Source organism: Leptonotus elevatus, chromosome 1 (genome assembly GCF_054856555.1).
Source record: "Leptonotus elevatus isolate MCC_2025b chromosome 1, RoL_Lele_1.0, whole genome shotgun sequence".
NCBI lineage: Eukaryota > Metazoa > Chordata > Actinopteri > Syngnathiformes > Syngnathidae > Leptonotus > Leptonotus elevatus.
Window position 1 is genome coordinate 24655128 of NC_141239.1, and position 25277 is coordinate 24680404.

The following is a 25277-nucleotide window of genomic DNA, read 5'->3' on the forward strand; positions in this document are numbered from 1 at the left end:
CAATGTTGCAAAATCACTAATAAATGATAATACTAACTATGACAGTGATGATATTGGTAATACTGTTAACTAACCCTATTTTATGTTTTTTTTTATATCAAAGCTGCATTCAGAAGGAAATGTTTAACTTATATTATTATGTATTTGATTAGTAACACTGTTACTGAAATTTCGAATACAGTACTGCGGTACTTAAATTTGTTTTCCCTTTCTTTAAGATTCATCCATTTACATTAATACCACTACTGCTGCGACTATTATTATTATTATTATCATTATTATTTCTGTTCCCGTATCGATCTCCCAAGATTATAAAATATTTGTTAGTGTATCCAACGTTTTAAGTTAACGTAAAAACACTTTACCTGGTATAATATTAAAAGTAAGACCAAAAACGTTTCTTTTGTGTAAAAGGTGTCACGTGAGGTGAGCAATTGAGGACCCAAACACAGACAAGACCCAAATGCAGGCAAGACATGGGAAATGTGAAAGAAATATAAAAGGAACGACAGAAAACGGCTGGCTTCAGATAGCCTCAAAGAAAACACTTGCAGAAACATTGACTAAGAAGATTGAGCGGGCTGGATGTAGAGAAACCTTGATTGCGAGAGCAGGACCGGATGCGTGGAAACAACCTCAAACACATGGACAAACAGCTTGCACGGGGAAACGTCGACGTGCTGAGGGACTCGACGTACTGACAAAAGGCCTATTATGACAAAAATAAGAGTGGCTAATAGCATCGGAACTGACAACATTCTCATCATTTGCATAGGTCTAGAAGTGTGGCTAATACAACATCATCAAACATCATCATAACAGAGTAACTGCACAAGCATAATCCATCAATAATACAACCAACCCCTGACCTGCAGAACCATAATAACTGCATGAGTATAACACCAACATCATTACACGACCCCATGACCCAATCCAAAAGACAATCATTAAAAACAGCAAAGCCAAAGTCAATTTATCATTATTAGTAGTAGTAATAGCAGTAACAGGATATCGCGGTGTTGTCAAACATATTTATTATTTTTCCAAGTAATGATTTATGTTACATTATTAATATATGTCAACCCACCTACATTTTGGTGGTGGTTCAAGTAAACCGACACCAAGTGCCATCATCAGCGGCAAGAGATTGATATACATCTTTCGGTAGCAATTCCATTCAGCTAAATGAGCCACATCAATAAAAGCACGCAACGCTAGCTTCTCATCGGCCAGAACAACAAACAACAAAGACAAGATGGAGTGAGACGAGAGCACACCAACATCTAAAAGGGGTCAACTTGTTAGCGCAAAGAGACAAAAAAAAAAAAGATAGCCTGTTCCCCAATAGTCACCATGTCTACCACACACATCCAATGAAAGTGTGTGTGCATGTGTCTGCGATATCAAAACAAATGTGAAGTGTAGCGTGTCACGCTCGGCCACTTCACGAAGCGATGGAGTGAGCCTATCACGGAGAAGCTGGGAAGCAAAGAAAAACAAAAGCTATTGATATAAATGATGTGCCGACTGAGCAAGCCCCCCGGGCAGGGCGAGCGAAGGTCCGCTCGATACCAATTGATCGCAGGAGGCCCGCGCATTCGTCTTAATTCTGACTAATTAAGGCAGTGGCTGACGAGGAGCGGCAAGGAGAAGAGGGGAGCGAGTGGGCTGAGTTGTTGGTCTTTGCGTCAGCGGGACCTCCCAGATTACAAAATTAAGCCCCCGTGTTTAGCAAGTGTGGAACAAGCGGAGGATTAAGAAAATCAGTTGCGGAAACAACAAGCGACGCCACATTAGTGTCGCTGCCAAAACGAATTTGCACATCGTCGGTGCCATTTCTGATAGGCAGGATGGGAGATAAATCCTTCTAACACTTTTTTTTGGTCACATTTGCGTGAGAAGTGCTGATTATCTTGTGTGGCCTTTGGGTCGCCGAGAGGCAGCTGAATTTTGAAGCCTCAGATACACATCAAAGCTTGCTAATTGACAGAGGAGAAAAAGTTAGTTGTGATCATAGAAAACAATCGGAAAAGTCAGACAGATTTGTTGACAGTCTTGGCACTATGGCAGACAGCTGGTTTGGGGGCGGAGACTCGCATTTATCTCTGGAGATGTTATTTGTTTGTGTAAGTGCTGTAAGAATACATAGTATTTGTTTTTCCTTGTCTGCGAAGAAATTAAATCAGTATTTGTGTGCCTAACTTCAATAGTAAACTAATTGAGATGGAATAAACACCGCCTCTACTGCTGCAGTCAAGTAGCACACACAGTTTTGCCTCAACGCAACTGCTTCAAGGCCACAATCAACTCCACACATTCCAAACCAAAGACTTAACGATGAATTAACCGGTCCCTACTATCATCATCATCCAGTCAAAGTAAGTAAGAATTGTACAGTGTTACATTGCTTCTGCATTTGTTTAGACCTACTTTCAGTGAAACAGCAGTGTAAGTTAAAGTATAACATGTTATTTCAAAATATTAAAAGCCTTTAAGATAATGTTTTAAAAAAAAGAAAGTAGATTCTAAATCAGACGTGGGCACACTCGGTCCGTCCTGCAGGTTTTGGATGTTTCCCTTCTCCAACACAGCTGATATATGATCAGCTCATCAGCAAGCTCTACATAAGCTTGGTAACAACCCTGTTGATTGGAATCAGCTGTGTTGCAGCAGGGAAACCTCCCAAACCTGCAGGACGTCGCCGGCCCTTGAGGACCGAGTTTGCCCACCACTGTTCTAAATGTTCACAAGCCTACTCTCCAAGATGACTTTTGTCCAAATAGTTAACCGATGACTACACGAACAGTGACTTTAGAGCATGGCTGATGACAGTAAGGGCACGCCATGCAGGAAGGGCTGAACTTTGACAGTAATGAAACTGACATCTTAACAGAAGAACAAATACTACTATATATTTTTTTTAATTAATTTATAATTCCACCTAGATGCTTTTCATGCATTTCCAGAAAGTCCCCAAAACATGTTTAGCATTGAGCAAAACCACATTGTGCATACTGACATCAAATCAAAAATATTGAAGAACTGATACTTTTGCATATGCTTGTATTTGTATGTCACTCAACAAAACGAGTGAGAGAGAGAGAATCTGAAGCTAACATTTTCTTATTGTTAGGATGAGTTTGAAAGGACGGGGGTTTTCTATGTGGCCCTGGACAATAGAGTATCAGCATTTCAGCAAACTATTGATCGTACATGTTGCAAATATTGATCCCTCGTCTGCCGTTGACACCAGAATCCTAATCACAAAAGGCTATGTGAACAAACGTTGACATGAGTCTTTGACATATAAAGTGAGCTCCTATTTAGAGAAGCCTTGACGAGTTGTGGGGGTGTTCCGTTGGATGGGGTAAACATTATCAACATCCACAAAGGCAGAAGTTACATTTCTTCTAGCGAACAAAGGATCAAGGCTGCTGTAAAGTGTGTGCATCAGCAAGATCATTTTAAAATATGCTCAGTTCAAGCTGTACAACTATGAATCCAAACAGTGAGGCCATGTGAGCCAATAGGAAGAAGGCACACTCATGAACATAACTAGACTGGTGGACCATACCACCAAGGTTGAAGTGGTAACAAATACTTCCATGTTTGAGTTTGTTTGTCCAGTTGTTTGTCAACTCATAAAACGTCACAAACAGATGACACGCATCTGTGTCAATTTTCACTCTGACAGTTGGATGGTTCCATTGACACTACAATTGACTCAATCTGCAAAAACATTCATCTGCACCTGCGTCCAGATAGATACTAAAACTCTAGAAAGTTTAAATAGTTTCTTCCTAAGTATTGGTGCCGCACTCTACAAGGTTTTAGTACGTTTATTGAAAATAAAAAAGCATTACTGGCAATGATGTTGGATGGATATATGACATTTCCAAAAAGTGGATTTGTAATGGCCAAGAGTAGAGTTTGGTGTGGACAAAAGAGATGAACACACACACACACACACAAAACGCATTTTAAAATATCCATCCCGATGGAAAAACTCTAGGTGCTTTAAAAAAAAAAGGAAAAAAAGAGAGATTTCAACACTGCTTCTGCCAAGGACCCAGCTTGAGATTTCTATCTGTTTCCCCTGAGGATGTCAGCAATGTGAGGAGGAGGAGGGAAGAGGTGAAGTGGTGAATGGGGTGGCTGGCATCGGGGATAATGCTACCTGACTGGAGATCCCAATCTGACAACACACTCGCAGACATTTACAAGAAGGTACACGGGCCGGCCTCACCGGCTCTCAGACAACAGTGACACAATATCAGCGGTGCAAAGTGACGGACAGCCGGCGTATCTCCATCAGACAAGAGCTCATTGTAAGGACAAAATAGATCCGACTGACCGGGCTGACCTGCGCCCTTTCCCCGCTCCCTGCCAAGCCAGGAGAGAGTGACAGATAAGCTTGACGATCAGCTACTTCTTTCTAGACGCAAACTTTAATGCCCTTTCCACCTCCCGCTCCCATCTATTCATAACCAGGACCTGTCTGGCAACCGCCACTGGACCACCGTCCCTGGGGGCCAAATGCACAAGCAGAAGCCTGACAGTATTTTCATTCATTTCATTTCAGAGACTACAGACAGACGCAGTGTCATTCACTCACATCAAATTAACAAATCAGGACGGACACATCCCCTGAAATCTCCTCTCATCAGTTCGAGTGTGATGTCCTAATGACTCTGGCTGTCGATACTGGTCCTCATAACACACTGGACCCTGAGGGGGGACAATTAGGCAGAGCAGGAGGATGTTTTCTTTGTGTCACTGCTGGCATTAGTTCTAATAAGATGTAATTTACTGCTGTACTCTCCGGTGACACAGTCCCACAAGGCTTAACGATGAAGTGGCATAAAGGCTTTTATTAAGACCACATTTTGTAGGTGTCGGAACAAACTAACTCGAAGCTGTCTTCGTGTTGTGGTTTTGAAACTATTCCCTTTAATATCCTAATTTTAAAAAAAGCTGATGAGTCTTATTTTCAGCTCCTGAAAAGTCTGCGTTTATTTTCCAAAATCGTTTTTCTCTCTTATAGATTTCTACAAAGCTCGAGCAGACCCTGGATAAGCAGAAGAAGATGGTTGGCTTTATAAAACTCATTCACTCCCAGCCATTTCCACTGAAGCAACCCCCTTCCCTCCCGGCTGTTTTACTGGATTTTGACTGATTTTGCAAGGCCCACAGAATATTGTGTTCTATTGCTTTAAAAACATGGAACCTACCAAAAGAAAGATTAGAGTCTCTTCTTTCGTCAGGAAAAAAAGTATATTTCTAACTGTTTCCCTTTTGCAGCAATTAACATTAGAATATAGCTAAGTTTCATCATTATTCACAAATCTATTTGGAAATCTGAGTAAAAGATTTTTTTTCAACATGGCCCTGGGTCATCTCATTTGCTCTGCTGCTGCTGGCCGTTTGTGTAATAGCTATCATTTCTTCATCCGTTCTTTGCAGTTGAGAGGCTGCATCAAATTCTTCTGTATGCTCTAGAATTTAAAAAAAAAACACATTAAAAACGTAGAAATACATCTTTGGAACACTTAAAACATTTAAAATAGAACTTATTTATACGTTATTGGGAGCAAATGAGTTAAGAGACGAGCTCAAATTGGCTTAGGTATTGAGTTGTTCTTGGATTGCCTTGGTCTTGACTTAGTCTTCAACTGGCATGGTCCTTGTCTTTACTTCATCTCCGCCCTGCCCGGCTCTTGACTTGAATTGGGAACCCTGGTCCTCGAGAGCCACTGTCCTGCCTCTTTTCCATGTCTCCCTCCTCAAACACAGCTGACTCAAATGATCAGCTAATCAGAAAGCTCTGTTGAAGCCTGATAACGATCTTGTTCATTAATCAGGCGTGTTTGTGGAGGGAGACATGGAAAACAGGCAGGAGGATCAGGGTTCCCTACCACTGGTCTAAACTATTGAACATCTTGGTCTTGACATTGCCTGCGCTGATTTGGTCTAAACTTCGTCTCACAATGCCTCAGTCTTGATTTGGTCTTGACTTGATCTCAGTCTACCCTGGTCTTGAATTAGTCATCTTCTTATGGCCTTGACTTGATCTCAACCATTCATTCAAAAAACATCCATTCAAAACCTTGGTCTTGGAAGTTGATTACTTGACTAAAAACTAGATCAAACTAATAAAAGGTGTTTCAAAGGTTTTGGTCGCCTTATTCAAGGAGAAAAAAGGCCAAATAACTACTTCAAAGCCTTCTTTCGGGTCCAACATTGGTGATGGTTTTAAATACATCTTGAACAAAATCTTACGACAAATCCTCCAGGAAGAGTGGAAGCTGTTTTGTCTCCAAAGGGGGCTCGGGGAACCGACTCTTGACGTGATGCACGCAGGTGGCATGAGACTGCACCGTGCATCACGTCTGTGAGTGATGGCTACGTACAGAGCAGGCTCGACTCCCTGGACCTCTGCTCTCTTTCCAACTGTCACCGTCACGTCGGCATCGATGTCGTGCTGAAGTGATGACGCAGAGATTCACCCTGACTCCAGTGACCTTGATGGGTGGTCTGCATGTTATTACAGATATATATATAAATACAGCGTCGGGGGATCGTATATCCACGGGAATCTTTTCGGATAGGTGGGGTTTTAGAGCCTGTGTGCAAACGACCTAAAGAACTTTCAAATATTTGGTGGATCAACATGGAAAACGAGCACGAAACACAAAAACAACACATTTCAACTTAAATCAGATATACAAAACGTATTTAAGCATGTCATCTCAACTGACCACGCACTAAATCAAATTTTTCATAGTCGAGCTAACACACCTAAATAATGGGGATTGATTTAATCCAACCAGACCAGGCTAACGCAAGCTTTGACTTGAAAGACAACTGTCTTCAAATAACACACTTAACGAAATAGATAGCAGGAATGCACTTGTAATAAACGTGGATACAAATTCAAAAGCCCTTTGAAAATTTCTGTTCTTGGTAGCAGTTTTACATTTTGTGGCTGTTATTTTTGTAATATGGGGGCAGCATGACTCAGGTGGTTGAGTGGAGGTTGTGAGTTGGATCCATGGCCCTTGCTACCATGTTGAAGTGTCCTTGAGCAGATGCTGAAACCCCAATTGCTCCTGATGCTGAGTCATCAGTAGGTGAATGGGGAGTCAGGGTGAAGCGCTTTGAGTGCCTTGCAGGTAGAAAAGTAAAAACTCATTTACCTATTTTGCCCAATATTTTACGGAAAACACCAAAAGTTGTCTTTCCATATTCATTGCAAGACAATTGTCAATACCAAACCCGCTGTATTAATTCATATTCATTAAATTCATTAAAACTGCTAGCTTCTTATGCTAAATATTGAGTTGTCTAACGGTCATAAAAAAATTCCATTGTTTACTTTGTAATAAAATAACTTTAGATAATGATCCAGAGCCTAAGGATAAGGATAAAGACAAAGACATCAATGTGGTTTCCATCCAAATGTTTAGGAATTGTTAAGCAAATTTAGTAAAAATGTGCAAAACGAACATGAGACTTATGACCATTTACATGTTATTTTGCAAATACTGAGAGGAGAATATGAGAGCGCATCTCTGCCACAAGACACTCAGTTGACTGCTAGCGCAATTATGTTTAGCTTGCGATGGAGTTGTGTTGATATTAGTGGCAACAGTTTGTGACGGCTACTACAAAAGACGAGGGAACATCTTCAAAATAAGTGTACCAAAGTATTGCTGTCCATGTATATTTTGATACGCTAAGGTTTACTTTGAAGTTGGCCTTTTCACCGCGTGTTATTGTCTTGCATAGCAAGAACAAGCGGTTCTGCGATTGGCTTGAATGTCTTCGCAACGGTGCAAAACCACGGACGTCTTTGCTGTTTTCCATCGAGAATAGCATTAATATTCGCTTGTTTTATTAATTCCAGAAATATTCCAATGTTTTCGTCCCACCATACCTACTTTATAGTTCGCTGCCATTTTTTTGCGGCTACAATATGTACATGTGACGTAATATGTGGTCAAACTGTGCTACATTGTATCCAGTCCTGTCATCGTTTAGTCACAAAACCTGTTTCTCTAGGTTGTTTTCCTATTATTGAAACACTGCAATAAAACCTTTTAACAAATTTTAGACCTTTTTTCCCTGAATTTTTAGCGTTACTATCCATTTAGGCATTTTTGTCTTTTTTTTTTTTGCATTTTTTGAAAATTAGAATAAAAATAGGTGAATGCAAAAACCCACCTAATATCTGATCACATGTAGCAGCCCACTCTGATAACTTTGCACAATAGTGACTATTAGAGTGAGGTGGAATGTCCCGTTACTTCAGCCAATAAATGGGCTCCCATATGTCCTTTGTGACTGAACTATAAATGTACACTTAGCGATTATGGTTCATTACACGGTTCATTTTTGCACTTTCATGCATACATCTACTAAGACCTTTAGAGGACCGTAAGTGGACCTAAATCGACACTATCAATTTCCTTTTCATGTCATCTCTCCCGAAGCTCCCAAAAGCCATCCTTTATGACCCATACAAAAGAAGGTCTTCAATTTAATTCTCCATCTGTGGTCAGCTTGAAATATTATCTGAGAAATGAGATCCGTGACCCTGAATACAGAGTGAGAGGGGAGCAGGACAGAGACATGGCCTGGCGAAGTTCTTCCCCACATGGCATGGCTAAATATTTACCCTCCTCCATTCTGCTGTCCAGACGCATCCGCTCAGCCCTCACTCAGCGCCCCGTCACCCCCATCCGCCGTACTCAGATGTGGCGAGAGCTGGCATGGTGGTGGCCAAGAGTTTCTCCTCGGAGCCAGAAGGTCATGGAACCTGGGAGGAAGATAGTTCAACCATGCAGGGACAGGAAAGAGAGAGGACAAAAAGTCAAATAATTTTCTTGACGGTTTGGAGAGCCCTTTAGAACTCTTCTCGCCATCTCAGTAGACTTCTCTGAGTCAGCGTTCCATATTCATTTTTTTTTTTTTTCTGTCAGAGATTTAATTGCCGGAGTGAAAAAGCTTGGAGTGTCGCAGCGAACGCTTGAGCACCGAGGCACAGAGAGGACCAAGTGGGAGGTTCACACTCAACCTGATGGATGCATAAGCGTTAATAATAAGAGGCCTCATTACACATAACCAGATGATAATAGTGCTGCTGCAAAGAGACATAGCAGGCGCTAACAAAGTGATGAACCACCATTGCCGGGGAGCACATTTTGACTTAACACCACTTGAACTTGAAAATTGGTTTTACAAGGTGTGTTGAGTTTTAAAGTGCCGATAACAAAACATTATTCAGCACTTTAAGAACAATTCAACACGATTTAGCTCTATTGATGTGGCCTCATTTGCAGCGGTGGGCACTTCCGTCAATCGTCAATTTCCGTCAATGACGATTCCCACCTCTCGTTGAATGCTTTATGACGTGAAGTCTCGTAAAAATACACAGACTGAGCACCGATTGAAGCAGGCGTCCTCATTCTATGTACAGTATTTTGGTGAGGCCTCGCATCATAAAGCATTTGTCGAAAATGTGGAAGCACTCGGCGGAAGGTGGCATTGTCAGTGACGGGTAGTGACGATTGATGGAAGTTCCCACCTCTGCTCATTTGTGGGTCTCAAGAAGTCAGCTTCAGCTCACAACATTTGCTCAGGATTCCACTCAGTCACAGAATTAAGTAAAATCATAGATCAAGGTACCACTGTTGTTAAAAAAACTGACTTTTTGGTGTGCTGAGGGAAAACTATATTTTCTTTTCATTGAAGGAATAAGGTCTCGTCACTACGAAGCTACAGTAATTTTGTTTGCAGTGAACGGCAGGACTTCATTTTGTTCTTTAAGAATGTAATGGGGTACGCTACTGCAAGATAATGGAAAGATAATTCTGAACATGATTAGAAAATTGGTTTAAAAAGGTACTTTGAGCACAAAAGAGCTGATTTACAGAAGAAGAAGAAAAACATTCAGCTGTTAAGGGTCTTTTCAAGTGTTTTTTTGGACCCTTTGATTGAAGAACAATTACCTCTGTGGTAGGGTGGTGTTAAATACATTTTAAGAGAATTTAACCTTCAAAATAATAATAATAATAATAATAAAACACAACCGTTTTTGTGAGTATGTAATGACAACATAACACTTTCCTGCATGTGATCAGAAGACAATTGGTCTCTAGACATGGCAAAAGCATGTGTCTCATTACCCAAGGCTATTTTTCAATTCCCTGCACCTAATAACAGTTGAACTTTTGTGATTGCGAGGTGGAGCCGCGTTAAGAAGTAATTGGAACAGTCAGTCTTTCTTGCAAGAAATTAGAACGACAACCCTCCGTATTTTGCATTCCAAAAATGTGTATATACTGTAGTTTGGATCTGTTTTCAGTTTGAAACAGGGTAGGAAATTTCCTCTTGAAATGAGTGAATGAATTTAAAAAAAAGAAAAGAAATATGAACACAAGCTCTTCTCACAGGTGTAGAGAAAGACATTGCTGTCTGGGTGTTGTTGCGTTAACAAGAAACCTATTAGTCCATTAATGAAATCATCCAATTCAAATAAAGGTGATCAAACTTCACAATGATGTCGTATCCATCCCTCAGGGCCTTTTTAAAATGGTATCATTAAATACATTCAATAATTATTGAAGCTGCAGAGCCGAAACATTTATCATCTATAATTGGGTCGTGTGACAAATATCCAAGGTCCGAGACCACGAGCGCAGTTATACGGCAGAGTAATAAAAGTTCATATAATTATCACGCTACATCATTGCTGACATTACGAAACACAATTAAAATGAACTGAACATTCAGTTAGATGAAGAGAGTGCAATAAAAGTCTATTGAAGAAAACATCAAGTTGATGGTGCATTGCCGTGAGTAATTCATTTACGCTCGTTATTGAACATGGCAGTCAAAGTGAGCTGTTCTAAAGGTGAACTCGGGTGTGTGGACAAGCTCCAGCTCTGCGGCGTTAACCGGCTTATTCACGGGAATAAATCGCCGTGCTCAACTTTGAGCAGTACGGCGAGATGAGGAGGCAAACTGCTGGCGAGGATGAGGAAGCGTGCCCATTGCACCGCGCCGACTGCTTGTTCTGGGCTCTGGTTATATTCTGTCACATTAGCGCTGGCACAGAGGATATGTTGACAGAGAGAGGACATTGCACATTGAGACTGTAGGGCTTTTTCAAAGGCTGGTGGCATCGGGACGGGAGACAAGTGTGTGCGTCTGTGTGTATTTGCGTCCACAGAGGCGCACGCAGGCTCGCCTGTGGAGCGGAGCATGTGGACGCCCACCCACTCTGCAGCCTCGCAGCCCTCGTCATTTCGCATCAATCCACAGCCCCTCAATATAAATAGGACAGGCGTCCTAAAGCTACGCATTACTAAGAGCAGCAGTGGCATTAAGCGGTGACCCCGAGTCGCTCAGCTTGAAATATGACGACTGCGGCCCAGTGGAAAAGGAAGCTTCCCTGTTCCCTACTTTGCCGCCCCGTGGGCCGGCCGTTACTTGGGTACACAGCAACGGCAACTCGGCACCCAGAGGACGATAAAACGCACTGCACTGTTTAACATGCTTGACTGTTGCACATAGAGTTGCCACCCGTCCAGTTTTTCCAAGAATTGTTCTCTTTTTTGACCAGCTGTCCTGGGGAAATAAAAATCTCTCCCAGGACACTTTGGATTACCGTAACTCTGGCACCGTTTGTGCTATGTGAAAAATTCCAATGGTGTCTGAAAGCTAAGCCATTGTGCTTTACAGAAAACGTATTGTCATTACGGTAATGTCAGTCCTCCTCTCACGGGAGCCAGGGAAGTCGGTGAATCACGACGAAAGCGTGCAGAGAAGAACAGTCGGATTTTCAGAACCGTACGTACGTAATTTTGGATGAGGTTTTTCTAGAATAGTGCAATACACGTTGCCACGTCGTTTTTTGTATCTTGTTTTTTAGAGTGCATGCCTTGTTTGTAAGCTGAATAATGAACATTACACTGAGTTCAGCTTGTTTTGTTATGAGGGACATACATTGGATTGCAGTCTCTCTCTCTCTCTATCTCTGTGGGGGGGGGGGGGATTATCAGCTTTTATGTACATTTGAACAAAAAGTGGCACGTCCAAAATTATTCATACCTTTCTCCTCAAAAATCAATAGAAAAGCCTTTATTGGCTATTACAGCAAATAAAACGCATCCTATATTTGCTGACCCGGCTGATATATTTGCCCATTCATCTTTAGCAATGAGCTCTTCTTGTCATCACACTGATCTTTAGTTCCCTCCACAGATTTTCAACGGAATTCAAGTCTGGACTGTCTGGGCCACTGCAAAACGTTGATATTTTCATCTGCAAACCATTTCTTAACCACTTTTGCTGTGTGTTTTCGGATTTTGTCATGCTAAAATGTCCACGTATTCAAAATGTGCCGGGGGTATGAATAATTTCAGGCTTGACTGTTAAGTGCCCAAGCTTGGTCAGGTGTCCCTTTTTTTCACAAGTCCAAGGTGGCAACCCTAGTTGCACAACTGTAAAAAGAAGTGAACTCCTGGTCATCTTGGTTTGGTTGGTGGTTTCCTTGCATATCAAATTGGAGGCACAAGATGGAGCCAGAGAGGGATGATTCCACACACACATTTTTATTTTTGTAATTTCTCGCTTTGTCTCAATGGTCACAATGACTCGACAGACGAATCTGCTCGACCAAGGAGCAAACAGCTGAGGTCGAGGACAGTTCATTCACAAATATGCTAGACTAGACGTGCTTTCAAGCAGGAGAGGTACGGTGAACCCCCGTTTATCACAGGGAATATGTTCCAGACCAACCTGCAATAAATGAAAGTCTGGGAAATAGACCATAGAAAGAAAATGTATTACATTTTAGCCCTTCCACAAGCCTTCAATACATTTACGCTTTTTTAAAACACTAGAATTATTTGAAGTATTGCATTCCGTAGCAGCACCTGTTCTCACTCGCTCATCAAGAAATGGGCTCGCACAACTAAAAGAAGACTCTTGCTTACGCAGTTCTCCAAATAAGAGGCGCAGCATGCTTGCTTCAAGCTGTTTCTCATTTCCAGTTGAGGTTTACTGTAAAACTGACATATAAAACCAGAGAATTAAATACTATATATAAAAATAAAAATTAAATTTTACTTTTAAGGAAACTATAATATTCAACCAAAGTTGCTAATGTATTATGCAAAACACCCTAGACAGGTTACGGAAAATTATACAATCCTTCACCTGTTACAATGTGTGCCACTAACAGCATGTTTGTGCAGAAGTCAGATTCCATATGCAAGTGCACATGACAAAATAAAGATGATTCTTGTTCTTCAAATAATTGCTCATGTAATACAAACAAAGCAGCAACACATACATTATTACCCATGGGCAAACATCCTCGCTGCTCTTTTGGACCATGTCTTTCTTTAGACCTCATTGCTGCCTGGAATTTTGCAACACAACATGGTATTACGCTGAAGACATGCAGCTCTAAATTCAGACTTGGCTGGATAGTATATATAGAACACTGTAAGAAAAAAATAGTCAAAATGTCAAGTCAAGTTTATTTACACAGCCCTTAATCACAAAAGAGTCTCAAGGGGTTTCAAACACCCACAGTTGACAAATATTAACGACATCCCCCGATCTAACCACAAGAGGGCAAGAAAAAATTAATAAAAACCCATCAGGGCTGCAATGGATGCCGAATGGACAACAATTTACACAGTATGTGTTGCTAAACAATGAAAATGCTTCAAAACCCATGATAGATAAAAATTTAATCTTGTCACCATTGGAAAAGCATCAAGAGCAGGTAGGGTACAAAAATGTTGATGTTAGCCCGCAGAAGTCACAAGCAGAAGTGAATATTTGACTGCAAGGGCGCAAAGGTGACGCGTTTCCACTCGGCAGCATCCCTGTAGCCTCCAACAGAAGCTTCACACTTCATTACTGCAACATCAGTGAAGTGTGAAGCCATTATGTGGGAGCAGTGGGACTGGAGTATAACTAGGGGTGTAACTAATAACAACCCCCTCCCTCACACACACACACACACACACATACATATACATCGCAGACTCCCTTGCACAACAAATCACTTTCTGGAAGCGAAATCAAGTCATTCAAACGGAATCATTATTTAATTTATTCAAACAGCTGCGAGGTGTTGTCCCAGTGTCAAATGAACGGGAGCCCAACAAACAGCTGGCGGACTTCTTTTTTTTTTTTCTTGCCCTGCAGCACTACTCACGATTACACTTAAACACGACGGATGTGATGCGCAAGGATGAAGCAAATTTGCTGCAAATTACATACATGAGGAACATCCATGTGGCTGTCATGCAACTAAATAAAAAAGGAGAGCCTGACTTTGAGGAGAGGGCTATTTGTGTACTCTACTTCCCCCTAGTGGACAATAGCAGTACGTCATGCCCATGCGCATCTCTATTTCACCTGTACAGTACTTACACAAGGGAAAGATAGGTGCCCTTTAAGGGGACATTTGGTGAAGAATTTACTATTTTCGTTTCTTTGATACAAATAGTTTAATCCCTGAAGTATCTGCCCTCAAATCAAGTATAAAATCAAACAAGGTCAATCTTGTAGCTTCCTATTTAACGTTTCTGTGAGCAAGCCATTATTACATCACAAGAGATTTTCCACCTATGCAATGATCAGGTAAAGTTAGTGAAAGTCACACACTAGCATGCAGAGAAACAATCATACAGAAACACCCATATGCCCCCATGGGTGCAACAACCCTGCTACCATGTCAAACCCAAAAGGTAAGCGACGATGCATTGAGTTTTGTTGCACAAAAGTGGCATATATAATATTTATATTGTGCAATATGTCCGTGCAACCCATACACACAGTACTGACTAAAAGCAAGCAAGAGTGAAAATGCTTTTACTCATATTACAGGTGCTTGTTTCTCCGCCAATCTGGGCTGTGACCTAATCGCAGGCCGCACCCAAGGTTGTCATGGAAGAGAGGACCTTATTCGTCATTGCCCAAGCCAGATATAATATTACAACATACACTCACTTGCGTGAGAGTCTGAGACGAGTAAAAAAAATAATAATAATAAAAACTGGATAATTTCAGAGTGTGGAAATAGGGTGTGCAAAGTGTACCTTAGTTATTCATCCTTGTAATATTTTGAAACAGACGTTATTGAAACACACATGAACTGTTTTAAATTGCACGTGCCTTTTAGTATTAAAATAACCTTAGTCTAAACCACTCACACAAAAGTGTAAGTTTGCAATCGGAGACTCGTTGGGGATGATTTTCTGGTGCCAAAAGAAAAGTGTTTGACTGCCAGCAGCTCAATGAATGGAAAACGAATAGCTGCTTATTTTAGGGAATCAACATTTTAATGAAACCAGCATTGGCAGCCTGGCTGTGCTCAAAGCCTGAAAGTGAGTGAGCAAGTAGTTTGTGTGCGACAATCAAAAACACCCATTTTCAATCAGGCACTGTTGGGGACTTATGGCACAATCCCAGGAAGGAAAGATTTGCTCTGAGCACTGATTCGAGTTTTGGACCATGGAATTGAATTAATAAGCAGCACAACATAGACATCACAACTATTTCCATAAGACAGGAGGCATTTGCCGTAAAAAGAAAAAAATAGAAATCTCTGAAATGAACAGTTCAACTTCTTTTCAGAGATTCTTCTTTTAGTGTTTTTTTTTTTGTCATATAAACAGCACACAAAAAAACAGGCCTGTGCTAATTGTACTACATCGAGAACTTTGCCCATAAAAGGTTACTTGAAACTGTGGTATCAGTAAATGTATGTGACTGGCAAGTAAAAATGTGCATTGCTAGGCTTGGTAGCTATGTCATTTAAATACTTACTTTACTTAAACTTGGACTTCAATTAGTATGAGGCTTGAGCATGGTAAAGGAGCTGATTTTGTTCGTCAACAGTAGGCTACGCTGAGATTGAAACAAGGCCTTTGCAAAAGTAGCACAAACGTGGCCTTATTTGAAGCACACCTAAGGATGTCGGTGTTGGGGCCCTTAACAAAAAAAATAGAGTAAGTATCATCAATCATATAAATATATATTTTTTTATGTTTCCTGCCATTGCTGGGCCATTAGAAGTGTTTGCCTCCAAATACAGCACCTGCTCTCGTTATGCAGCAGCTGCATAACACTATGACGTGTAATGAAAAATATATAACAAAATGTCCAGGCAAATGTTCGTATTTGAATTTGTAATAATTAAAACGTGACGTTACCTGTTTGTGTATAGAGACAGACACGTCGTTGCTGTTGGGGTGGGAACGCCAATTTTCTTACAGGCATAACGAAGGACAGACGCGTGCCGGTTGAAGGACCCCGAAAAGCCAAGATGGCCGCGCCCGAGGCAGACGCCGGGGAGTTCGATATTTGGCTAAATGAGCGGCTTGACGCGTTGGAAGTGGACCGCGAGGTGTACGGCGCTTACATTTTGGGCGTGCTACAGGAAGAGGAAAGCGACGAAGAGAAACGAGACGCGCTTCAAGGGATTTTATCGGCATTTTTGGTGAGCTAGCAACGCCCTCATGTCGCACGTAGCCAACATGACAGCTGTTTCTCCGCTCGACCGAAGTTTGTTATTTATGGTACGCGTCACAGTTACACAAGTGTCTCCACAGCTATGGACCACCAACCATACGGAAGTGAATTTTATCATTATTGTGGGACTAAACCCGACCCCGTGCCGTATGCGTCACAAAGTAACAAACGATGCGGCCGCCTGACTTCACCATCTTTTGTTTATAGCGTTTGTTTTGTGTACTGTACTCAAATTTGCAGGATGAAGAAGAAACGTTGGGAGATGTATGCCAGCAAATTATCAAGCATTGGACGGAGTACTGCAACCGCTCGGCAAACAAGCAAGACGCTGGAGATGGTAAATACTATGTAAATATTCAAATAATACATTAACTTGCTTTAATAAAAAAAATCTACTGTGTAAATAGTCTTCATATCTTCAAATCAGTATATGATATGCATAGCTTGCAACTGTTCCTGTTGTCATGTCAGTGCCAGACAAACAAGGACGGATTAGCTCAAGTTTTAAACCAGCCTCATTAAGAATAACATGACTGCTTTTGTCTCCCTGCCCAGTTGAGGTCCAGGCCATCGCCAGTATGATGGAGAAGCAGGCGCAGATTGTGGTGAGGCAGAAAGAAGTGTCAAAGGAGTCCAAGAAATGCAAAGAGGCCCTCCTGGCGCAGTATGCTAATGTTACAGACGAAGAGGAATATCCTTGCTTTAGCGATTTAAAGCTTGTCATTTAAAGTCCTCCTTGTTCACATTTATGGGCATACCGTCAATCCTGGCGACAAAATTCAGTTAAGCCTCATTTGTTATGTTTCCACCACTCTGTATCACACCTAGGGACAATTTAGCATGTACAATGGAAATTAAAAGTCCACACACAGAATAATTTGGTATTAAAAAATAAATTTCCATTCGACCATAACAATTTTTTGTACAAGCGTTTGGGAAATTACAATCCCCAGTTATGTTTTAGAAATGCTCTTGTTCTGAATATTACAAAAAAACTGACGTTTGAATAGGGTGTATAAACTTTGTATATCCACTGTAGCATGCTAAAAAAAAAAAAGTACTCATGTCGGGTTATTGGCATAGAAAACTGCACTGCTGGTGGAAACGAGTTTGTTTTATGTTTCACATTGAATTGTAAAGGCAGAGATGATTTGGTTGCCTTAACTAAAACACTGAAGGTAAAGAGGAGGAGTCGCCAAATGGAAACGTCATTCCCAGACAGGACAAGTGTATCCTTTCCATACCAATGTCTTCACTAATATACAAATATTTATAAGTGTCAGAATGCAAGATAGGTGGTTGCTGCAGCTTTTTCACTATTGACTAAATGGTGTTTCTCAGCTGACATTTTTTCTTGTTGCTTTAATGTCATTGTGTGTCGACGTAGGTGAGGGAAATGTTTTTGAAAAGAGCATAATGGCAAACTTAAGCGGGCTACACGCATACGTAAAGTCAAGACATATTTAACCATTATCCATCCCATGTGATCAAAGTCGGCAAAGGCCTGATGGCTGAAAGATGATTGTGAGCGATTAGGGCGTAGACTGATTTTTGTGACATAAAGCGTAACGTAATGATACCCAATTGGGAAGGAACCTCAAGTTTGCTGTTGCCACACACAAATGGTTTTGTTGAGTGTATAATGTAATGTGCCTTCTAGGTCATTCACCACATATCCACAAAATGACAAGGAGAAAAGTTTGTAATCATAATGGCTTTACCAGAGTAGATGCAAGGTAGCTTAGCTTCCTCTACTACTAAGTAATACTACTGTACTCTTCTCTTTGTTCTGTTAGTTTGGATGACGTGTGGCATTATGCTGCCTCTCACTGGTCACTCTTGATACTACAACGGACATTATAATGTGTAATGGTGTGCTGTTGATTATCTTGAGTAGTCAAGTCCCACTATTAACAGCAGTTATCACACAGAGTGATTTTATTTATTTTTTTGTGCGTTTGTGGGCTTTGTTAAAATTTTGTATTATGCGTGTACCCCTTTCAGCGTGCGCCTCTCCGGAGGAAACGCAGCAGCTGAATTGCACATGAGCGATTTTCCTGCCTATTCACTGTTCTGTCCTTGACCTGCATCGGTCGTCAGCAATGTTCAAGAACACCAACGCGGAAGAGGTCCTGAACAGGCAAAAGCAAAAGCGGGAGCAGGCCCGCGAAGACTCCCAAAAGAAGAAGGAAATGGACAAGATGCAACGGGAGAAGGACAAACTGGCCAAACAAGACAGGAAGGAGAAGGAAAAGAAACGCACACAAAAGGGAGAACGCAAAAGATAAAAGCAGGAGAAAGACATTGTGTGACGTGGTCAAAGGGTTGGCCCCACAACTCTTCAGTGTGGAGTGGACATTGTGTTGTGGGCACGAGCACTGAAACATGAAATGTATTCAACTGTTTTTGTTTTCAAAACTTTCAAACCAATTACGTGCTAATGTAAAAAGATATGAATGAGACCAAGAACAAACAAGCGCTGTTGTTTTAAAAAAAAATTTTTAAAGTAATAAACTTGGGAGTGATTGCAATTGCTTTTAATTTAAACGTTTCAGTAGTACAAAAGTAGAAATTGGAGAATCTTTTTTTAAACATTATGGCTGTTAACATGTAAAATACAAGGACCAGAACAATCCAAATACAAAGAAGGCACTATCTATTCTAAAATGTGGCAGAGAACGCATTTCCTGAAGACTTGGCTAACAGAACAAATGGATGTCTCCGGAAGATAAAACATTTTCTTTCCATATTTCAACTGCAAAACATGACCAGGGGCTAACATACTGCATGTCTCAACTTAGCTATGTGACAGCATACTGATGGTAGTGTGACAATCACGGTAATTAAAACGTACTTTCAAAACTATGGTCCGAATGGTAAATCAGTTTGAGTTTAAAAAAAAGAAGAAAAAAGTTCCAAATTCAAGCTAAACACTGCATAATATCTGTATAATTTAGAAAAGTCTGGGTCTACTTATTTAAACTGATATCATTCATATAATGTTAAGGAATAGTAGTTGTGGGGAGTGAATAAACCAGTAAGTTAAATTAAAGAACCCAAATAAATAGTCAATTTAAATACTTATTCAAACCAATTTAGGAAGGACCCTTAATTAATGATGTTCACAACTTTGAACAGTTCATGCACTAACTACATAACTCAAGCCACGAGGTCCTAATAATTTGCTCATCTCATATCCTCATCACATTGACTATATTTTTGGCTAAGTACTGCATTTAAGTGGTTATTTTATAATTTGATCAATTCTGTGAATCGTGTAAACTGGACTGCGCGTTGCCCGCTAGATTACAACATAACAGAATAAGGGCAGATCTGTGCGCGCGTTTCCTCCCTGTTTGTGTCAGTCTGGTCGTCGGGCTTCCTGACTGGAGTGGGGGCAGCCATCCGGAGGGAACACCAGAGGGCTGTAAGGAGCTCCCTGTCGGTTTCAGGGCGGCCCTCCGCACTCCTGGTTGGAGTGGGCATGGTCATCTGGAGAGCGCACCAAAGGCCTCTACAGAGATTCTTGGTGGTCACGGTGAGCTCCTTCAGGGCAATGACCAGCAGCAAGGTGTCTAGGAAGAAGGCAACATTTCAAAAAAGGCTGGTCATAAGACACAACTTGCACCGTGAACCTTTAACCGCATTTATACTACAGTGGAACATCAAAGATTGAATGACACATCTGTTTGGATTTTGAAATGTTTTTTTGTTTTGTTTTTCAAATATGAAGTGTATGGTACATACAGTATAATATTTAACCGTTTATGCAAAATATTTACGTTCCTAACTGTATGTCATTGTCAACTGTAAAATATGTTAGCCACTTTTTGCCACAAAAAGTCTAAAGAAAAAGAAAATTGCGCAAGCAAAGTTAAATCAACTGTGTTCTTATGATGGATGCTTATTTCTCGCGTGCTGTCTTCTCTGATACGTCTATTATTTTGGAATGAGTTGTTAAAAGCCAAAGAAAAAAAACACACCCGAGTCCGTAGATATCCGTTTGGAATATATTTCACCCTTCAAATGTGAAGTTTACTTGCGTATGGATGCGGAAGTTATATTGCTCATCCCCAGTGATGTGCACGGGTTATCTAATGAGCTACTTTGAAGGAGCATGTGTCTTTGCATTCTGTATTTCATTCAAGTCATTTAATCAGAGTACTGTGTTCATAACTGAATGCATATTTGGAGCTGTTCCATTGCTGCAGTTGAAAAGCGAGCAAGCCCGCCTGTTGTTTAAGCGTTGCCGAACAACGCCGGATACGAGAGCGCGGCGCTTCTGTGGATTTCACGACCGGCATACATACAAAAAATATATATATATTTCAAAATGTAAGTCACAATTGCCACCATAAGATTGACTAGTTGTAACGAGCTGCGCTCTCAGACATTATCCAAGACACCAGCACGAGCCAGCAGCCGCTAGGCATGACACGGCAATCCCCAGCAGAACACTTATCTGAATTATAACCTGCAATTTCACCTTCAAGAGGCACTAGTCCTTAGTACACCCTCCTGAGCGTGCAAGAAGAAAGATGCTTAAGTCTCTGGGAGAATAAGCGCACCGCTAGATTTGATAAGAGATGCCCTCATTTAAATGTCACACAAAAAAGTGTGCAGCAGAGCGCCATTTCTGACTGAAATTAAGCACTCGAAAGAATATGCCCCTTATTGAATACAATGAGATTTTTATTGTGCTGCTAGGGCAGAATGGAGCCTTAGTGGTTATCCCGTCTGCCTCACAGTTTTTAGGTTTGTGTTTTGAATCTCTAACCTTCCTGTGTGGAGTTTGCATGTTTGAATGAGGAGAAGCGCTATAGAAAACGCTGTGTCCCCGATCCGAAGACCTGACACTGTGTGCAATAGTGTATTCAAGTTACCGTGGTCCTCTGTGAGTGGAGCGCCATGCCGCGGATGCTTGGACGCATTGGCGAACTCTTCACCGCGTCTGGCCTGAACGCAAGATAAGGCCTGGTGATGATTGTTTAGCGCCAAGCGAATGTTAGCTTGCAGCGGTACGTTGCATGTGTGCGCCATTTTGTACAAAAGCCATTCCACCTGCGAAACATATGATAACAAATATAAGTTTTTTTGTGAGCAGACATTTTTCCAGTAGATGTCGCTACGTATCTCACGTTGGCCAGCTCCCTCTTCTGATAAAGGATGAGACGGTCGATTCTGGTGGCGTTGAGTGAAAGTCCGGGTGGGCATGGCGGTGGCGGCGGCGGTGTCCATTCACCTGGAAATATTTTGGCCAGGGTGACCTCGGTCTAAAATGAAGAGCCAATCAGAATGGGAGAAAAATGTTGATGGAGAGAGGGACATTTACACATTGGAATTTAGACAGTTGTCAACCGTTGTGACAATGTGGCCAGCATTTCCCTATTTATTGCTAAGTCGTGACCCACTTTTAAGAGCAATAAAGAACATTCGATACAGTATTTTCAAAATAGGATCTAAAACAAATATGTATAGTATTTTTTAATATTAAAAAAAAGAATGTTTACATTTTTCTAAACTCAACTGACTTCCACATAGTTCCTTTGCAAAAAAATGGCACTACTTTGCTACTTTTATGCTATAGTGTGATCTGAGCGAGGACAAAATTGGGTGAGTTTTTCAATCAAAATAACAGAAGATAGGTTCAAATAAATTTGCAAATTAACCTGCGGCGAAAAACTGGAACTTTCACTATTACTACCTTAATCAGCTTAATGTAAAAAGAGACCCCCCGACCCGTTCCCCAGTTTTGCAAGCCTACCTTCTTCCTCTCCCCTTCCAGGTAGCCCAACTGTTCAGAGCATTCATCCAGGTGGAGATAAAACTGGATCACAAGTCCCCCTGGATTCATTTCCAGTGAAGCTGCCAGAGAATCCCCGTCCTCGCAAGTTCTCTCTCCATTGTGGGCCTCTGATCCCTGAAGATGACTGTAAAACGCTGCAGCCCCATTTAAAGCCATCACGGCAGGAGAACCGTTTCCATGAGGCGTCGTGTCTTTCTCAGACATGACAGGCAGCTGGGTGAACCTTCTGGCTTGACTGTCAACCTGAGCAAGAGGTACGAATAGCTGCACATTCCCCATGATGTTTTCTCTGTTAAATGTCTCCATCCCGCTCAGGTGGTCAACGTATGGTCTTCTGTGTGTCTTCGCCACACAAGCAGTGGTTTGCAGTCTCTCTTCAATGCAGCCTGGCATCTTCTTCTTTTCCTTCTGCATCAGTGATTTCATCTTGTATTGCCCCTGCTTAGAGCAGGGATTGGAGTACCGGTTCCTCTTTATAATGTTCTGATATTGGTTTGGGGAATTTGAAGACACTGAGATGGACTTTATCTCCGGGAAATATTCAGCATTTTCATTGCCCAGCACTGACATTTCTTGAACACCCTGATGCTCAAATGCTGGTTTGACATTTTGGCCCCAAAATTCTCCCTCCAGCGTTTTTTTGCAAAACATTGGCATGGGCTGGCTGGGGAATTTCCATTGCTCAGGTATGCTGTCTTCAGGGTATTCTGTCTTTCTTTCTATGTTTGGAAAACATCCATAACATCCTTGATTAGACGCATCATCCATTAGAGATTTCAAACCACGAGCCAGTTGGTCCATGTGTTCCAGCATGTCCTGCTCATTATTACTAATAGGATTAGCACTCATCCCGCTCTCGTGCTGATCAAAAAATGGTCTGCTCATCTTGTTTTGAAGCTGAAATACATCGCTGATTTGAGGGATGTCGTTAATTGGCTGATGATAAGCCTGGTGAAAATCAGCTGACAGGTCATAGTTGCTCTCCAGTGTCTGTGGTGGAAAGTGCTTTGCCATTTTGGAGATGGGAAGACCTGGTGACAATGGCTTTGAGTGACTGCCATAGCTATCTCTGTCTCCGTTAAGAACACTAATATGACTGTGCAGATTAGCAGGCATGCCACTGAACCCCTGAAGGAATTGCTCATTTTTGGACACCACTTGAGATTGAATGAGAGCCTCATTGGGAACATAGTTAGGAACTGTATCCCGTGGCTGAAAATACTGTAAAAGATCTTCTCTCAAAGTCTTGGGATGCCAAAGACTATTGGCAATAGATGGGGTTCTAAAAGAAACCAGAATTTCATTCGAGTTGTTATCAAACAAATAAAACTGTTCAACAATTTGCTCAATGGGAGAGAATAAGCAGAAGAAGCTTGTACTGTATATTACTATTTAACGCATATTACTGATTTAATATTAGCTCTTGTTTACACATGAGTGACAGGTAAGAGGTGACTGCAGCATGAGGTTTTTTTTTCTAAAATCAACACTACTGTTCTGTAATCTACTGTAATGGAAACAATGGGTAGCCAACCAGTGCAAATTGCGTCCCACCACTTAAAACTGGTACAACATCCAATACTAATTCTTGACACACATCAAAACTTGTAATTTTTATATTGAATTGGGTTGCAAATCAAAATATCACCAAAATACAGCCATACACTACAAATAGAGTATATATAATACACAGTGGATTAAACCCCCCCCTCCCTCACACACACACTCTAAACTGTGATCAATTACATACCTTCTATTGTAGAATCCGCTCTGGATATCATCATCTTCATCTAAAATATTGGATACTAAACACTGCAGCTCAACTTCCTCCTTATTTTCATTTTTTTCAGTGTTTTTCCTTTAAAAAAAAAAATAGTTGTCACAAAAATGCTTGACTTTTTTTTCTTCTTTTTTTTTTACATGTTAAACATACTACCTGCTCCTAATGCTGTTCAATGCACAATTACTGAGTTCAGAAAGATCACTGTGACCATTGGGAGACCAGAGCTTGAACTCCACCACTCTCTCTTCCTGAGTACAAAAACCTGGCTTGTAAAAGGAAGTGGTTCCTCCACCACCACAATTGAAATTAGCCTGGAAAAAATGAACAAATGGGAAAATCTACAATAAATTAAATGACATCCAACCGGTATTCTTTCAATCTCAGCATTAAGATGACACATTCCGTTTATGTATTTATTTAAGTGGTGGACATCCCTTAAAGTGTATGAAATTAACGTTTTCACACTTTGCTACGATTTTGGACTATATGTAGTAATGTAATCAACAGTTTCCCCCCGCCCCTTCAGGACTATTCCACATTTAAATTGGTTTTCTGGGGCCAAATAAAATTTTACAGGTTGTACAAAGGTAAATATAATATAAAAACTGTATTACCTTAATAATAACGTATGCGTCTGTACGGTGTGCGTTGTGAAAGCTTACCTGGACGTATGAGGAAAATAAAAGATCGTCTGATGCCATTTTGAAACTGATCGCCCCTTGAACTTGAGTCTTTATTATGTTCCTAATCGATCAGAACACACGATATTAGTGATTAAGTCATTTCACCATTCTCAACGTCATAGTTGGGTTTGGCAGATATTATTTCAATTACAAGTACGTACGACTGCGAAAACGAGGCCCGCCATTTTGGCGGACTTTTGGCTAGTTTAAAAAGTGTTCATGCGGCCTTAGCTATCAATTTTCGTGCCATTATAGGAACATCTAACAGCGCAAATATGAATCAAAAGTTTAAAACCAATCTTGAGTGAACCTACCTCGACACTCTTGTTACATCAACTTATGATGAGATGTCTTAAAATAACCAGTAACTGATCGACCTTGCGGCCCCCCACCATTCAGTAAGTTGTCCGCCTACTTATTGGTCAAGCCTGATGTCCAATTAGCC

The 25277-nt window shown here is 41.0% G+C and overlaps 2 protein-coding genes and 1 long non-coding RNA gene across 3 annotated transcripts; 1 reads left to right on the plus strand and 2 right to left on the minus strand.

Moving 5' to 3' along the window:
• Window positions 1-4928: 4928 nt before the first annotated feature.
• Window positions 4929-16625, minus strand: LOC147181351 (uncharacterized). The gene is made up of 3 exons (XR_015096258.1): window positions 16242-16625; window positions 8678-8818; window positions 4929-5495 (listed from the first exon to the last, which is right to left on the minus strand). It is a non-coding gene; the product is annotated as an uncharacterized LOC147181351 (long non-coding RNA).
• ccdc43 (coiled-coil domain containing 43) lies at window positions 16322-19091 on the plus strand. Its single transcript, XM_086086686.1, has 5 exons — window positions 16322-16528; window positions 16801-16897; window positions 17116-17251; window positions 17734-17789; window positions 18661-19091. The coding sequence occupies exons 1-5, from the start codon at window positions 16355-16357 to the stop codon at window positions 18846-18848; spliced, it is 651 nt and encodes a 216-aa protein (XP_085942812.1). The 5' UTR covers window positions 16322-16354; the 3' UTR covers window positions 18849-19091.
• Window positions 19082-25277, minus strand: meioc (meiosis specific with coiled-coil domain). Its single transcript, XM_086086659.1, has 8 exons — window positions 25147-25277; window positions 24812-24893; window positions 24303-24460; window positions 24117-24224; window positions 22325-23648; window positions 21699-21833; window positions 21444-21621; window positions 19082-20135 (listed from the first exon to the last, which is right to left on the minus strand). The coding sequence occupies exons 2-8, from the start codon at window positions 24848-24850 to the stop codon at window positions 19867-19869; spliced, it is 2211 nt and encodes a 736-aa protein (XP_085942785.1). The 5' UTR covers window positions 24851-24893; window positions 25147-25277; the 3' UTR covers window positions 19082-19866.

Excerpts from the sequence above, each read along its gene's own strand:
- ccdc43 (XM_086086686.1), top strand. The coding sequence starts at position 16,355 with ATGGCCGCGCCCGAGGCAGACGCCGGGGAGTTCGATATTTGGCTAAAT. Across the intron at positions 17,252-17,733 it reads AATGTTACAGACGAAGAGGA|TGAAGGTAAAGAGGAGGAGT; the intron begins ATATCCTTGCTT and ends TAACTAAAACAC. Across the intron at positions 17,790-18,660 it reads CATTCCCAGACAGGACAAGT|CAATGTTCAAGAACACCAAC; the intron begins GTATCCTTTCCA and ends ATCGGTCGTCAG.
- meioc (XM_086086659.1), bottom strand. The coding sequence starts at position 24,850 with ATGGCATCAGACGATCTTTTATTTTCCTCATACGTCCAG. Across the intron at positions 24,461-24,811 it reads TATTTTCCTCATACGTCCAG|GCTAATTTCAATTGTGGTGG; the intron begins GTAAGCTTTCAC and ends CATTTTTTCCAG. Across the intron at positions 24,225-24,302 it reads TTGAACAGCATTAGGAGCAG|GAAAAACACTGAAAAAAATG; the intron begins GTAGTATGTTTA and ends TTTTTTTTAAAG.